The 15,778-nt window shown below is 46.0% G+C and overlaps 5 protein-coding genes across 5 annotated transcripts; 2 read left to right on the top strand and 3 right to left on the bottom strand.

The window, feature by feature from the left end:
- Positions 1-322: 322 nt before the first annotated feature.
- On the bottom strand, positions 323-3,085 carry FPOAC1_003671 (uncharacterized protein; the record flags this gene model as incomplete). Its single annotated transcript, XM_044848229.1, has 3 exons — positions 323-526; positions 573-2,879; positions 2,972-3,085. 3 exons carry the CDS (start codon positions 3,083-3,085, stop codon positions 323-325), a joined length of 2,625 nt encoding a protein of 874 aa, XP_044714145.1.
- Positions 3,086-5,344: 2,259 nt separating this feature from the next.
- FPOAC1_003670 (uncharacterized protein) lies at positions 5,345-6,420 on the bottom strand (the record flags this gene model as incomplete). Its single annotated transcript, XM_044848228.1, has 2 exons — positions 5,345-5,459; positions 5,519-6,420. The coding sequence occupies 2 exons, from the start codon at positions 6,418-6,420 to the stop codon at positions 5,345-5,347; spliced, it is 1,017 nt and encodes a 338-aa protein (XP_044714144.1).
- Positions 6,421-7,076: 656 nt separating this feature from the next.
- FPOAC1_003669 (uncharacterized protein) lies at positions 7,077-8,798 on the top strand (the record flags this gene model as incomplete). The annotated part of the gene is made up of 4 exons (XM_044848227.1): positions 7,077-7,182; positions 7,231-7,575; positions 7,624-8,065; positions 8,123-8,798. 4 exons carry the CDS (start codon positions 7,077-7,079, stop codon positions 8,796-8,798), a joined length of 1,569 nt encoding a protein of 522 aa, XP_044714143.1.
- A 983-nt stretch (positions 8,799-9,781) lies between these two features.
- Positions 9,782-10,279, top strand: FPOAC1_003668 (uncharacterized protein; the record flags this gene model as incomplete). Its single annotated transcript, XM_044848226.1, has 1 exon — positions 9,782-10,279. The coding sequence occupies one exon, from the start codon at positions 9,782-9,784 to the stop codon at positions 10,277-10,279; it is 498 nt and encodes a 165-aa protein (XP_044714142.1).
- A 214-nt stretch (positions 10,280-10,493) lies between these two features.
- Positions 10,494-12,588, bottom strand: FPOAC1_003667 (uncharacterized protein; the record flags this gene model as incomplete). Its single annotated transcript, XM_044848225.1, has 3 exons — positions 10,494-11,144; positions 11,213-11,599; positions 11,659-12,588. The coding sequence occupies 3 exons, from the start codon at positions 12,586-12,588 to the stop codon at positions 10,494-10,496; spliced, it is 1,968 nt and encodes a 655-aa protein (XP_044714141.1).
- Between the last annotated feature and the right edge of the window lie 3,190 nt (positions 12,589-15,778).

Below are 15,778 nucleotides of genomic sequence, written 5' to 3'. Positions count from 1 at the left end.
CTCACCTACTCATTTCGTCTCTTGCTCAAGTACCAATCTCATATCGCAAGTCAAAGCAGATGCGATAACACAAATCACAAACACAGAACCCCAAGTTAAACATCACCGCTCCAACACCAACTCTACCCTTGACAATATAACAAGTTTTATACAATATCTGTCAAGATACAATCTTCTATGTCAATGCAATCGGGGTATATATAAAAAAAGTCTCCCATTTCCAGGTCAGTTCCCAATACAAACAGAACGCACGCTCAAAACATTTTGCCTTTACATTGCGCCGAATAAATCATCTCATCATAAAGTCAGACCGTGTGGCTGACTAATGAAACTCTCCAACTCGAGGACCAAAGTAGTCGCTGCCGTCCAGAGGTTGAAGAGGACAAGCATCATCTTCGCATCCTACGTAACCGACGGTATTGCCCCACCACTTGAATTCGGTACCTTCGAGTTGGAGGGAGAAGAAGATGATTATGCCTGCAATCGCAATGCCGCAAGACCAAGCTGCTGAGAGCACAAAGTTGTACTGCAAATGTTAGTAAAGACCTTATGAGAGTGAAGCAGCAACTTACTTTAGACCACAAGCCGAGGTAGCGCGACTTGAGATAGATCCAGGAAAAGTATGCAATTGGCACTGAGGGCCAGACATAGGACATGTTGTAAGGAGCCCAAACAATGCCTCCATACATAATGGCCACGGGGTGAATCTGTCGGGTCCAGGTCCAGTGAGGGAACCTGTTGTTGATCAACCAGACAGCGAGCACAACCACCACACCCAACGGGAAACCGATCAAGACCTCAGTGTAAAGTCCATTCTTTCCAAAGATCTTGCTGGGACCGACAGTACCCCAAAGAACAGAGGCAGTGAAGAAGGTGTTGACACTGGGGCATGTCATCTTCCATCGGGCATCCTCAGTACAAACGCCAGGGATTTGTGTCATTTGGAAGTTGAGCACACCAACGCAAACAAAGGTGCTGATAAAGGTGGCAATGATCTGAGCAAAGAAGGTGTGTCGCGGTGGGATCTTGACGTAGTGTGCAAGCTTAAGATCGTTGGAGAACATGACAGCGTGAGCACAAGTGACGTAGCCGAACGACTTGAAGTAGTTCATAGCCAACGCATTACCTTCAACGAAGGATCCTCCGATAAACTCAGCAAGGACAGTCAAAGTGACTTCGATACCAGTCATGGCCTTGATGATACCGACAGGAATGACAAAGACCAAGCAAAGGGCAAGACCGTAAAAGATGACGCCAGGAGATGTGTGTGTATCCCAGCCAGCGATACCAGAAACACCGAATGCCATAGCACAGAGAAGGCAGACCATGTACCACCACTCAGGGACTTCGCGGTAGGCCTTCATCAGGCGGGTGTGGACGTCAAGATCGTGAACCTCCTCGGCACGCTTCGACTTCTTCCTCATGCTGTTGAAAAGACCCTTAAACCCAGTAACGATCTCGCGACGATGGAACAGAAGGGCATAAGTAAGAGTCGAGGTGTAGATGCCAAAGAAGAAGATGTAGATGACAACATTGCCAGCACCAAGGAAGGGGGGCGAATAGTCCTCATATTTGTCCGAGTCAAACAGTCCACGATCGTTGATAGCTCGAGTGACGTTGTATAATTGACCCCAGCGGTCATAGACACGGTTGCTGTTGATGGGAAGGTATCCAGTGTTGTAAATGTTGGAGTACCAGAGACCAAGGACCACCCACATGGAAATAAAAGCGCCAACGAATCGGTTAAAAGTACTGAAGAATGGAACCATGAGAGGATCGGCAGAGTCCCACAGAAGTACGTTCCAATCCCAGGTAGGGAATGGGTTGATGCCAAGACCATTGTTGAAACCAGTAATGGTGTTGAGATCACGGTTGTAGGGGTCAATCCACGACATCCAGCTAAAGTTAGATAGCGAAGTCCAGATGTAGTTGGGGAACCAGAACCACACAAACATGGCACCAAACATGACGTAGAAGAACTTGATGCGAGAAACGCGCCAGATCTTGGCAAAAGGTCCCTGTACCGGGGAGTTGTTGTCAGTGTGGAAAGCCGAGTTGAGCGCAATAGTGACCAGGGAAGCGGGCCAGACGCAGTACGAAGGATAAACAAGGAATCGACGGCAGACACCAGCCATTCCGTAACCGATAAAGTTGGTGCTCAGCGCAATCAGAATCTGGTAGGCAAAGTGGGAGGCATATGGCTGGTTAAAGTACTGTGGGAGGTACTGAACCCAGATGATCAAGTTGGTGTACGGGGTGTTGTACGCAACGTTGGCCATGATGGTAATAAGCATATGCTCCTTTTTGGAAAATGGACCTGGGTTGAGAGAATGGCGCACTCCAAAGAGAGTAATGCCATAGTCAGGTAGCCACCTTTCGCAACCTTTGCCAATCGGGTATGAGAGTAGCTGAGCGACGTTGGCCATGATTCGAATGGCAGGCTGACGGATATCGAAGAGCTGGTTGGTGAAAGCCAGAAGCATGGAGAAGATGAGGCCGATAGCCCAACTTCGGATTGTTGAGGAAGGAATGGACGTGTCATCCTTGTTTTCGACGACGGCGCGGACTTCGGCGTAGGGGCTGTTGTTGGTGATGAGAGCAGCTTCGAGCTTCATCTCCTGAACCAAATTCTCGTGTTTCTCGGGGTTGGTGAATAATTCGTCATTCTCGAGAAAGGCCTTGATCTTTTGGATAACAGTGAGCGGAAAGTTGGGATCCTTTTCGTGAATGCGGTAGACGCGAGCCATTATGTGGCGCACATCTTCGAGTGTGTACTTTGAAGCAAGCTCGCGAGCCTCGAGCAAGTCGTCTTCGGTGACGTGAAGGTCCTGCTCGGTGGTGTGGTAATCGCGCATGTCATCCTGATCGTAGGAGAAGGACTATCGGGCTATGCGTTAGTCTAATTTGATGCGTGGTAAAGACGTAGGGTGTTTATGAATGATGCAAAGTAGCGCAAAGCAGTGCAACTCACCTCGTCATACTCGGAAGCCGAATCGCCGGCGATGGGAAGTTGAGTCGGGGGCAGCGGTTCAAGAGGGATCTCTTGAGCCTCGGAAGAGGAGGGCCTCTTCTCGTTGTCGGCCATGGCCAAGGGGCCTCTTTCGGGCGATGGGGCGTTCTATTCCTCCAGTTTCACTGCCCGTGATAATTTCCCTCGACCTGTGGTCGCTCTTTCTGCGTGTCGAATCGATTGCGCTAAAGAAATTGATGGGATGTGTTGGTGGTGGTCAAGCGACAGAAGTTGATCAAGTAATTCGAATCGCGTCAATGAAGCCGAAATGAGGACAAAGTATGCGTGATGGTCGATTGTGTCGGTTGACAAGAACAAGAGAATGACAATGGCGCGAGGGAAAACAGGATCCTAGGTAGAGAGAGTACGACGGAGGAAGCCGATGGTTGAGTACAGTGGACAAATCCAATCAAGGCGAGGCGAGGAGTCGAGTCGAGTCTAGACAGAATGGGTTGCACAGAGAGAGACTAATGTACTGTACTGTACTGTAGGTACGCGTGCGTGGCGCAGCCGTCGGAGATGGGATTGGTAATGTCTCAAGATATGGTGTCGCAAAAACACAAACGATGTATTGCTGAGTGGGAAAAGAAGAGAGGATGAGAATCAGTCCGATTTGGAGTTGAGTTGAGACGATACGAGTTGAGAAACAAAAAGGAAGGAGAGAAATGACGGATAATGCAATAGAAGGCTGCCTCTGTATTCGTTCCTGCCTGTACCTGTACTGTAGTCACTCACAGTGAGTGGCGGGCCCTTTTGTGATCTTTGGTAGGTCAGGATTTTATTATGGATACTATGTAGAGATATCGATTGGTCAAAGTCAAACTGGGGGGGGCTTGGGGGAACCTGAATGCCCCCAAAAAAAAAGGCTCGGGCTCGGAACTAGGGAGCCGGTAGTCCAAAGCAAGCAACCCAACGGCAAAGACGGCAGGTTTGTTGCCGCGGGACTTGATACCTACAGTGAGTGAGTACCTGTAGTTGTTGGGAATAGGATCATTTAATTAATTCGACAATAAACAATGCAATCACATATTAAACCATTCTTGAAAAGACAGATACAGTGGTGCTTCAACACTTCCTTGTTGTCCTCACACTTGGCATCAACTACGAATAAGGCGACAGGAATCAGTCACTACCTACTAGACTGACAGTAAATGTACGGATACATTCCTTGGCCTTTGGTCCCCTTCTCCATGTCTTGGCATTGTGGGACAGGACAGGACAGAACTGAACTGAATTCAACAGCCACGCACCACCACTAACTAGTCTACATATATTGATATCCCCAGCTTCCAGACTTGATCAAGGAATTATTATTACTTGATCCTTATCTGTCTGGCAATATTTCAACATGCTCACCTTGTTGCTCACAAACATCAAGCATATAAATACCCCAGATATCCCTCCTTGAGAATATGTCAGGCTGACACTGACTACACTACACCCGGTACGTACCGCTTCTCGGAAGTGACGGCACGGCTACCGGCCTGTCTCGTCTCGGCGTTGTCCTCTCAGTCTCTCTCTCTCTCTTTTTCTTTTGCTCACTTCAAAAGAGGTCAAGGCCGATTACCCGAGCTCTCTCCAAATCTACAGTGCACTTGTAACCTTGACGAAACATGTTCTGTAGTCCTCATTGGCTGCCCCGGAATATCCCACGAATTGACGTCTGCTTTGGATCGTCAACCACTTCAGAGTCAAGATGCAATGATGCGGTTATCGGCACAACAACGAACGACACGACATGCAGTAAATCTAAACAATTGGATCCACTGTCAGGCTTCATACATTAGCCGTACCAATGTTGTTGTTACTGCTTCGTGTTGAGTTGGGTTTCCGTGAGGTAGTATTGACTATAGACTGTCCTGCCAGGTTGCTGCTACCCTGGTGCCATGCTGCCATGACACCAAGAACCATCTGCCATGAATTGACGTCTTGGCAATTGTTCAGCCGAGACCTGGCTGTAGATCTAGCAGGCATTTTGTTACGTCGGCCTCTACCGCACTGTACTGCAACGACACTCTCCTTTGTTAGTCAGCTAGGTGGTATAGGGTAGCTCCAGATGAAAGAACAAGTCCTCGGGGTGTAAATTGACTACTAAAGCATAAAAGATTAATTCAGTAAATCAGTTTATGCTTGTTGAAATTAGAGTTCTTATTATTTTACTTATTTTCGTAGCCCAAAGGCTGGAGGCCAAGTTGATGTCACCCACCAAGTAATGACGACTCTCTTGCTAGTCGGCTGGTATGAAAGGGTCGCAAATGATGTGGACATTACTCTATGTGATAAACAATTACCTATACACAAAAGGAAAAAGACCAGCTCCTGAAATCGACTGCCTTACAAAGACTTGAGAATACCATCAACACTAACAAAAGACAACTCCCTATACGTCTCATACCAAACCTTGTCAGCAAAAGCCTGTCCCTCCTTGGTGTGCAAGAACTTGGTGTAACTACACAACTTGTTAGTCTTCATCGCTCCAAAATATGGGATAATATAATATGCACTCACTGGTGAATCCTCCAATCCATGACATATGACCCATGACTCTCCTTCCCCATCACAACACCGGCCTGAACTAGAGTACTCGCCCCTTGTTCCAAACTTCGAGCAATAAGCCACTTCACCACAGCGAGGATCTTCTGAACCACAAAGCTGCCCTGCTGCTGAAGATCTGTGTTTTTCACCCAGCCTGGATCAACGAGATTGACAGTCACATCATCACCACTCAAACGCTCAGCAAGTTTGTAAACCCAAAAGTGCGCGAGAGCTTTTTGTTTGGCATATGAAGGCATGGCGTTAATACCACCAGAGAACTTGGTCTCGTCGTCGTAGAACGCCAAAACATTATCATCGTTCGCGTTGGGAAAGTCAGCCATTAGGGAAGTCCCCGAGTTGACAATTGTGAGACGTCCAGGTTGACCCGCGGGGGCCTTTTGCTTGAGCGTGGGAAGAAGAAGAGTCGCGAGAAGAACAGTGGACAGATAATTAACCTGGAACGAAGACTCGTGACCTTCAGGACTAAGCTCAAACCTGGTCCACTGCGTCCCAGCGTTCAAAATGGCGAGATCGATTCGGTTGAGAGTTTTGCACTTGTCGGCAAAGTCTTGCACACTCTTGTACGAGAGCATGTCGACTTGCCAGACGAGTATCTCGGCTTTGGAGTACTGTGTACGGAGTTTGGCTGCGGCGGATTCACCCTTTGATAGAGATCGAACCGCGATGATGAGACGCTTGAGATTTAGGGAGAGGAGTTTCTCTGCTGTAGCATAGCCGATGCCTGTGTTTGCGCCGGTGATGATGATGGTGCTTTCTGAGAGGGAGAGGTCCTTGGGTAGGGGGACAGGTTTTGTGAATTGGGAACCAAGGAAGTGGAAGTCGTCGGCCACGAGATCAAGAGACTTGGGTGCCATTTTGCTGTTATTGTTAATTTATAAAAGGTGACAAAGTCTGATAATATCTGTATTGTTGGAGTTGAAGATTGTATTGATGTGCTACATATTCTCAACGATGAAGACATTCAACTCTTTTATGTCTTTGACGGTCGGACATTAAACAATTAAGCATATTGGCAACACACCCAAAAAGGAAAACAATTATACAAAGCTGTTAAATCCGAGCCGTTGGGCGTTGTATCGTCATGAATCATCTCCAAGCCCGCTGCGTTGGAGTATGTCGGACAAGTTGCAATTCCGAAGTCATGGCGAGACGAAACACCGACCTTGACCTAAAAAGGGAAACAATCCTGAAGACATAATAAAATGACACTTGTACCGGTCTAGAATAGCCTAGATGCTTGGGTAATTCTGTCAGTAGAGATGGAGGATCGGCATTAACTAGTGCTTATCCCCATACATGGCGACACTAAGCTTTAGAGTGAAAAAGTCTAACCTGAATAGGAAAACAATCGTGGTCTTGGCATGGAGATTGAGGATCGTGCTGAACTGCTGACTGATAGCGATACTGTCGTTGTCATTACCATACTGAGATTGTTTTCCCAAAGGAGTAAATGCTTCATCTTCATCCTGAATGCTCCCTACTCTCTATCATCCCCAAAGCCCCCTCCATCATGCTGGAACCCTTCTTTGCTCCGCCTGTTCCATCGGTTGACCCGCAGCCGCTTATCATCAAGACAAAGCCACGAGCTCGCAGACCAAGTCCTCGCCAACAGGGTCGTGAGTTATTAATAATGAACCACTTTGTACCTGACTAAAAACGTTTAGCTAAAAAGTTTGAGTTTGTGTCTTCGGGTCCCGTTGGGAAACCTGCGCCCGAGTCTCGAAAGTTCATCCGTAGCCATGTCATGCGTGGAAAGAATACCAAGAAGACCTTGACAGTGCTACCAAAACAAGACGATGTTGAAGAAATTCATCGTCCTGCCCCATTGGCCGTCACAAACTTGACTGAAGACTCCTTATGGACCGTCGGACATACCCACTCTCGTGGTGACAGAGCTTGGATCCAGTCTCCGTCTCTCATCGCTCATCTGATCAAACCTCCTCCCGATCTAGAACTTTTTACGTTCGCTACCCCACTCGACCAAAAATCTCAATATCTTGTCTGGAGATGTAAGTGAATATCTAATCATCTAGTGATACTCTGTACTAACTCCCCAGTTCTAACCACCATAAAAGAAACCCTTTACCCAGCAGAATGGTGCGTCGACTCGGATTTCCAAAAAGCATGCTGGTTCCAATGGCTTCTAGAAGATCCAGCCTACTTACACTGTGTCTGCTTCATGGTCAGCGCCTATCAAGACCTCATCGCGGCCCGAGGTCGCGGAAAGCACAATGAGGGTTGGGGTGGGGAGTGTTCTACCTCGACGAGGAACAGGCTGCGACATACCATCAGGTTATTGCAGGATAGACTGGAAGACCCCAAAAAGCAAATGGATGATACTACGACTGCTACTATTATATCCCTGGCTACGATGGCTGATGCTATGGATGATGCACATGCTTTTGAGGCGCATTCTAATGGGCTGCGGCGGATTGTAAGAATGAGAGGTGGTTTGCAGGCATACACACATAACCGTCAACTTCAGATCAAGCTATGTCGGTGAGTCTAGAGTCCCCAAGTCCAAGATTTTGTATAGGTAGTTACTGACCATTGAAGCGTCGATCTTGGATGGTCCATAAGAAACGGCTGCAAACCCGAAATCTACAATGGCAGACCAACATGGGAACCCCTCCTCGAAGCCTTTGGAACCGTCGCATGCTCTTTCGAGATCCAAGAGCCATCCCTCAACTTTATGACCATGTACTACACCTGGGACTGGCGCCTCCAAAACGCCTTCAAAGACCTCCGCGACTTTTCCGCTCTAGCCAACAAACTCTCCCCGGGGGCTCAAAAGCTCAAACCCGAAGCCTTTCAAGAAATCATGCTCTCGATCCAATACAGATTACTGCAGCTTGACTTTTCCTCCGACCCAGATCCTTTACAAGAAGCGCTCCGCATCGGCCTTCTAGCATACGAGTCAACCATGTTTTTACAGATGCAGGGGACTAAACTAAAGTCGGAGTCTTTTGAACTTCAGTTTCGAGAGGCGATACAGGGTATACCTGTGCAGGGAGAAGCTGTCGCGAATGTTAAGCTTTGGCTTTTGCTTGTTGGGTCGATGATTGTTTTTGAGGGGAGTGAGGAGTGGCTTGTGCAATCTATTCGGAGTCTTGCAGGGAGGCAGGGTTGGGATGAGGTGAGGAGGCGTGTGAGTGAGGTTATGTGGATTGATGTGATTCATGATGGACCTGGTAGAGAGGCGTATCAGGCGGCGCAGGTTTGTGACCATTAAAGCGTTTCAAGCAATACAGACTCGGTTATTCTGAGAGCCATGGGGGATATCAAAGACCTTAGCCTGGTATTGCGCTGTAACTCGCAATCGTCTGCAAGATGCGTGTGGCCTGATATCTCGCCTGCCTAAGAGCGATTCTGTTGTCGAACGGGAAGTCATTTGAAGCTTCACTTCAAGCAATAAAGACATGGTTACTCTAAGAGCCATTGGGGGCATCAAAGATCAGCACAAGGCTCGTGTGGTTTGAGAGTGATCGCCTTGTTAAACGGGCCTCAGGGTATTAAAAAATTGGCCGCTGAAAGCAGAAGAGATGAAATTAGTGGGCTACTTTATGCTCCTTAGACTATAGCTCTTAGATTTATTTATTTTTATAACCTAAGACTTATGAGGTTATTTTTTCTACTACCTACTAGACGGGACGTCCGATGGATACGAGTGGGAATGGAAGCATGCAGCTCCAGCAAACACAACTGAATGGACTCAAAGACAATTTGAGATCCCTCAGCCATATATGCAGTTCATTCAATAACTCACCGCTTCCATGAAAAGCTTCAGTTGCTTTCCCATTCTCGGAGCCTTTGTTCTTTGATGGAGACGTGCATATTCAACAAGCATCTGCCTGATCTGCGGTGCCCATCTATACGAGATGTATCACAAAACAATGCAAGCCTTGCTCCAGAATCTGCATCTGCGTATTTCCTTGCAGGTCTCCTTTGAGGGTGGCCTGGCCAAGTTGTGAATATCTTCAGAACAAAGGGACGACGCAGGTAGTCTCAGGCAGCCGCAAGTCCTTTCATGCGATGCGACATATCGCATTCAATACAATCATAGCTACAATGAGAACATAAATACCATCTCAATCGTCAATCCAGTTCCTCAAACCACCATTGACTTCTCTCACTAAATCAACAATTCTTCACTTCTCAACCAGACTCTCATCTCAGTACAACTCTAGAGTAAACACTACAAACCACAACATCAAAATGGCCAACGGAGACTCAACCAAGAACCACAACATCCCAGAGGGCCAAGACTCCCAAAAGGAGCGTCTCTTTGACCCAACCGCCACTCCCCTTCGTTTCGCCACTCACAAAGCCAACATGGCTACCCCCAACCAGAACCAAGACCGGCGTAACGTCGAGCAGTGGCAGCTCGACAATACAAATGCCCAACATGAAGAGATGATCTCTTATATCCACCACCAACAGGACGAGATTGATGAGCTCAAATGTCGCATCGCTCGCATCGACGCAGTACAGGATACTGTCGAGGGCCCAGCTGCCACGGAACAAGAGGCAGTCCATAGCAGAAGCTCGCCTCATAAGAGCATAAGCTTCTTGTGGCTCATATTTGATCTTTCTATTCTCTTGTTGCTTGTCGTTGGGATTTGCTATCTGGTAAAGAACCCTCTATTCGATGATTGGAACTATTTGGGATACTTTTTGGACCTCCTCGACATCGACTACCCGCACTTCTTCTAAGGGCATTTGGTACTGAAGGGGTGATGGATGGTGGAGAATGAATCTTTTTATGGCATGGGAGTATGAATAGACGATGGGACATTGCTTTGGAGTTGATCATTTTCACTTTCTCTTTTGTATGGGATACTAGATGGACACAATAACACTCGATTTTGGACAATTATTGGTTACATTCTCTACCTTGCCTGTTTGTGATACACAACCGTATTATACTTTAGCCTCGCCAACTCCCTGGAGCGAGACCTGGAGTGAGAACCTGCACCTCATCTTGGTAAGGGGGCAAGGTCTTAGGTATGTACCAAAAGTGAAACTCCCAAAAGTTCCGCTTTCCTGTAAGTTCATACTTCTTCCATGTCGGATCCCTTTCGAACACACGCCGTTCACCAACAGAGAATACGACTCTCTGGGAACGCTCCTGACGTATCTTGGTTTCTACGTATAACCGAGTCGGATTCTTGACTCGCACCTCCACGGGCGGAACTCTACGAGTCTGATGAGGCGCACTTTGATTGGGGTCGCCTACAAACCGTTGTCCTCCATTATTGTAAGTGATGTGCATCCCCACAAAATGGCCTTTGCCAGCTGTCGTGAAGACATGTATGATCGCTATGTCTTGCAGAGGAGCCCAGGACCACATTGAAGTTGAATGGCCAATATTGGGGATAGGGGGCCCGACATTGGCAAGGTTGAAAACTTCGTGGTCTGGAGAAGGATGGCTTTTTGGATCGATGGCGAGGACTCCCCCGGGGATATTGCGGTCTCGATGATGGAAGATGGCACGAGGAGATTCGCTGAAAGCAATTGTCTTGCTGGGTTCTGTACCCTTTTGCCCGAGGTGGATGATACCTGACAGTTCAGTCTTGACCTAATTCGTACGTAGGTAGTTAGATAGGAGTCAATTTATGAAAGAGGGAGGATAACACATGCCAGTACACCTAGCACAAGGTCGTGATCACTGTACTTTCGGACCTGCACCCATAGGATTCTATCATTTGACGCAAGCGGCATATGCGCCATCGTTCCCCACGAGTCCCGTGGGTACCTCAATGGCGCGGGTTTGCTGTATGTTTTGATGCAAATTTTGCCATGAGTTAAGAGTATGAACAAACCACCAATGCCGCCGAGGTCGACGGTCTCGAGTCTGGCATTCAAAGGGTAATTCCGATGGACATCCATCAAGCTGCAGTTTTCGATATTCTCATGGCATAAATGTTTCCGAGTTGTTAACATGCAGGACAGAGGCCCAGCCGGGGGCGTTGGGATGTCCCAGACAGTTGAGATGGAATCAGCTTTCCGTAACCCAAGCCAACACATTCCGTCCTAGATAGATTCATAGTCAGTCTCGGTGTGATCAATGCTGATATTGAGGTTGAACTTACTTTAAAGGAGCAATTGATCTCAGTGGCATGGCGTGCCTCAAGTATAATAAACCTCTTGTATGGCTGCTTCTTCAGACATACACGCGGGTACTCGGAAAGCCGTTCGATTTCGCAGAAGCCTTGACTATCAACCGTGATACGCACATGTCCAGATTTGGCTTTTCTCGACGAAAGTACCGGTGAGTTGCTTCCACGTGTCCATTCCACAACGCGAGCAAGAGAAACAGACAGCATCTTCGTCCTTGGGCCCAATTCCAGACAAGTTGTAAAGTCCAACTTCTTTACCATTTCCCAGAATAGGCAGTCATGACAATATGACTGAATATGCTGTAGTATCTCGAGCGGAAGGCGATCAAGTGGGAGCCCAATTTTTTGACCCATGCTGGAGATGGAATCATGGGGATAGTCTTGGACATCAGGGATATTAGCAAAATAGTCGGAGTTGTTATCAGAAAGGTCGAGATGTCTTATGGTCGTCCAAAACATTGCTCTTCCCAAACGATCTATTCTTTCCGCAGAAAAATCACGTCCGTTGAGAGCCACAAGGCATTCTTGGTGGAAGGTGAGAAATCCATCTATAAACTCGATTTTTTTGTCCTCCGTACTACACCAGCAGATACCTTCGCCCTCATATTTTGAGAGATCCATATCACGATTGATGTCCCAGATTAGCTTCCAAGTACCAATATGAGGATCTTTGCAGTACAAGAGAGCACAGGGTCCTTTGTTCAGGAAGGGATCTTGCGAATCGAGACGATATCCCCGAGCCGCATCTTTTGGGGTCACTGTAGAGTCACGGCAATAGATGCATCGATTCGAATCGTAGAAGTGTGCCAATTTCTTGTGGCATGCCCATTGCCTTTCCTCGGGCGGAAGCAGGGATTCTGAGGTAAGTTGAGCCACCTCTGACGGGGAGGCGGTTGAAGCCATCTTGTGATGATAGACAAGATACGGAAGTGGGAAGAATAAGAAACAATATTCGAACTGCTTGAGATGGGATGAGAGAAGCTTTTATATTTTCTCTTGGTAGAGTTTTGTGTAAATGCAAGATACACCTGAGAGACTTTAGAGTTTGTGTTTACTGTATCCAACTCTATTTATTTGAACCATGATAAGATACTTTTTCCACATCTTGTCGCTATTTGTGATTTAAGAGAACGATGTTCAATAGCAATAAACATTGCATACATCCGCATGCGCTCGTAACAATATGGCACATCGACATGTGCACCAACTCCTTTGAGCCTGGTTCTCTAGCGCAGAGGATGAAGATACTGTCTCTGATTAAGAGTTCAAATTAAACTCCGAGCTTTACAGACACGAAAGCTTAATGTTTTAAACTTCAGGCATCCTTATGAGTTGCTCTGCGGTATGGGTCGGGGTGTTCCATGAGTCACCATTCGATTACTTGATGTTTACTCACATAGAGAAAGCGAAACCTGCTTTTGTATTGTGTGAGAATAAAGTTACTCTAAGAGCCCTGTCTTTCGTGACGAGGCTGCGTTTTTCTGTCTATTAGGCTTCGAGGAACCCCCACATCAAGTTCCATAAGTCACCAGATTCGGATGAGACTGTTGATAACCTGGTAGCTACACGTGCTTCACTGGAGCGAAAGCTATAATATAAGTACCTACAGCGTGGAGCACTGGATTCTAGCAGAGCAGACCAGCAGTGCAGCGCATCACAGTTCAGTTCAATTCATTTCTGTTCAATGTACAAACTAAGCTATCCAACCTAAGCTTCTTATTTCCCTCCCTTGAATTTCTACTTCTAGCTGTGTGTCTAACCTAACCGAGGTTTGTTCTTTGCCTTTGTGAGATTGAGCTGCCATACAGAGACGGTTCAACCAAGCCAGTCTCCATGAGCATCATACCTTATTGATAGAGGCAGCAGCAGCCTCTATTACTTTCAGTCGAAAAAAACGCAGATCAATACAAAGATCTGATGTGCTGTAGAGCGTTGTCAACTACTTCTAGCCCTGCATGAATGGCACTTGACATGGCAAGTCACTCAAGTCCTTCACTTTCAGGCGGCCTCAATTGTAACTACAAAAACCAGGGATTATATGCCATTTGACCTATAGACTTCCCTAAACGTAAACCCCTCGGTTTATCTATTTAAATACGAGGCTTGGCTGCTACCAACTGCATAGAACACCTGCATCTTTATCTTGACTTACACGGCCACTACCCGGGACCACACTCACTCACTCACTCGTAGCAGCATTAACTTGATATAGGTATCCCTCAAAGTCTAATATGAAATCGATAGATGTAGCTTTATTATGAAAAATAGGGCTCTTAAAGTAACCTTAATCTTATATAAATATAAAAGTAATACCTACTATATAATCTACTTATCCTTCTTTTAATATAAAGACTTAAAATATAAAAGACTAAGTATTTACTTATTAATTAATTTACCTAGATTTTAATTTTTATTATTAATTAACCTTAGCTATAATAATAAAATAATAAATAAATAATTACTTATTAAATATAAAAGTATATAAAGGATTTATTATAATTACTATAAGTATAAATTTATCTTTTTAAATAATACTATCTATATAATTATTAATATAATTAAAAAAAAAGATTATAATAATATTTATATAAAAGTAAAAGCTATAATAAATATTAATAAGTTTAATATTATTTAATTAATTAAAATAGCCTTTTTTAATTATTATTTAATTAAACTAGTTAAGTAAATTAAAAAGGCTAAAGTAAATAGGGAATTAATTAGTTAGCTAAAGGGGAAAGAAAAAGCTTTTAAAACCTTTAAAAATGCCTTTTGCAGAGGCAGTAACCTTCTATTAGATAAAGAGAAGGAATTTCTAGAGGCCTTAAGAGATAGGTTATTGTATACAGCGTGGCTTAAAGAGCTGTTTTAGGAGGCCACGGCGGTAGTCATAATGCCACTGTGAAGGAAATCGGCGTACAGGGTTGAGCGTAGCAGCATCAACAAAACTCCTTTACAGCAATCCAGCCGTCCTGTTACTACCTGCTCCGCCTCCCCTATCTTTAGAACTAGGGAACGAGACATGCATCGGAATATATTGTTCCATAACCCAACACCCAACACAACATGCCATCCGGACATGCCCCGTCCCTTTCCGTATCATGCATATCAGACAACCAACCAACAACGAGACCCGACAGTCTGGTACAAAAACGGGCCGTTTACATACAGGAAAAGAAGAAAAAAACAGCACTCTTTTTCTTCTTGTCCTGCAACTCGCTTGGTTCAGACAAAATACCCGTTCCGTTCAGCCCGCTCACGCCCATTTTGCCTAAACCTCCGAAAACAAAAAAGGTTGGTGAAACATGTACCATACATACAATCATACGCTGTGATGGCAAGTAGTCAGTCTATTACGGAAAGGGAATTTGTTGATCAGGATGTGCAGATCAAACTAATGCAAACGAGGTATCCAGTCACGTTTGTATGTATGCGAATCTCCATCCTTTCTTCGGAGGGTTTCCTCTTTTTTTTCTGTCTTGCCTTCTTTTTCCTGTTTCTGGTATATGCACAGTCGGAGATTCCTTCAAGGCCAGCCCTACCGACTGCGTTGCATCGTCACTCACCACCGTCATGAGCTACCTAACCCATGGAAGGATCCTTAACTCACGGGGGATATAGCTTGGTAAAGAGGGGGACTTGTGTAGTAATGCCGTATGACGTTTTCCCGATTATGTCAAAAGACCGAACGCTATCTCGCGTTCGCATCGACGTCGCAATAATACATAACTTGTAGGTTCATTTACCCCTGGATCTTGTCTGGGCTTGCCTTACCGCTCGAAGCCTGAACCATGGAATCTCGAAAGAACCCACCCCACACCAAGTCAAAACACCTCCCGTTCCAAGCCAAGGGCCCTGAACAGAGTTGAGATCCCCTCATTGACACTTCCAAGGGTGGAGGAGGTCTACGGCCTCTTTTGCCGCAACAAGCAGTGGGGTGCGCGGGATACAGGGCCAGGGTTACATCCGTTCACTGAGAAGGATGAGCAGAAAGAAACACCGCCGGAGATTTAAACTGATTGCTTGTGACGGATAGACCAAAAAGCTCATCCATCATATCATGTTGATCAGAAAAGGTACTCGTTGTAAATTAGAT

This window comes from Fusarium poae, chromosome 1 (assembly GCF_019609905.1).
Source record: "Fusarium poae strain DAOMC 252244 chromosome 1, whole genome shotgun sequence".
Lineage (NCBI taxonomy): Eukaryota > Fungi > Ascomycota > Sordariomycetes > Hypocreales > Nectriaceae > Fusarium > Fusarium poae.
Note: the sequence above shows the minus strand (reverse complement) of the source record. Positions and strands in the feature narration are given on the sequence as shown.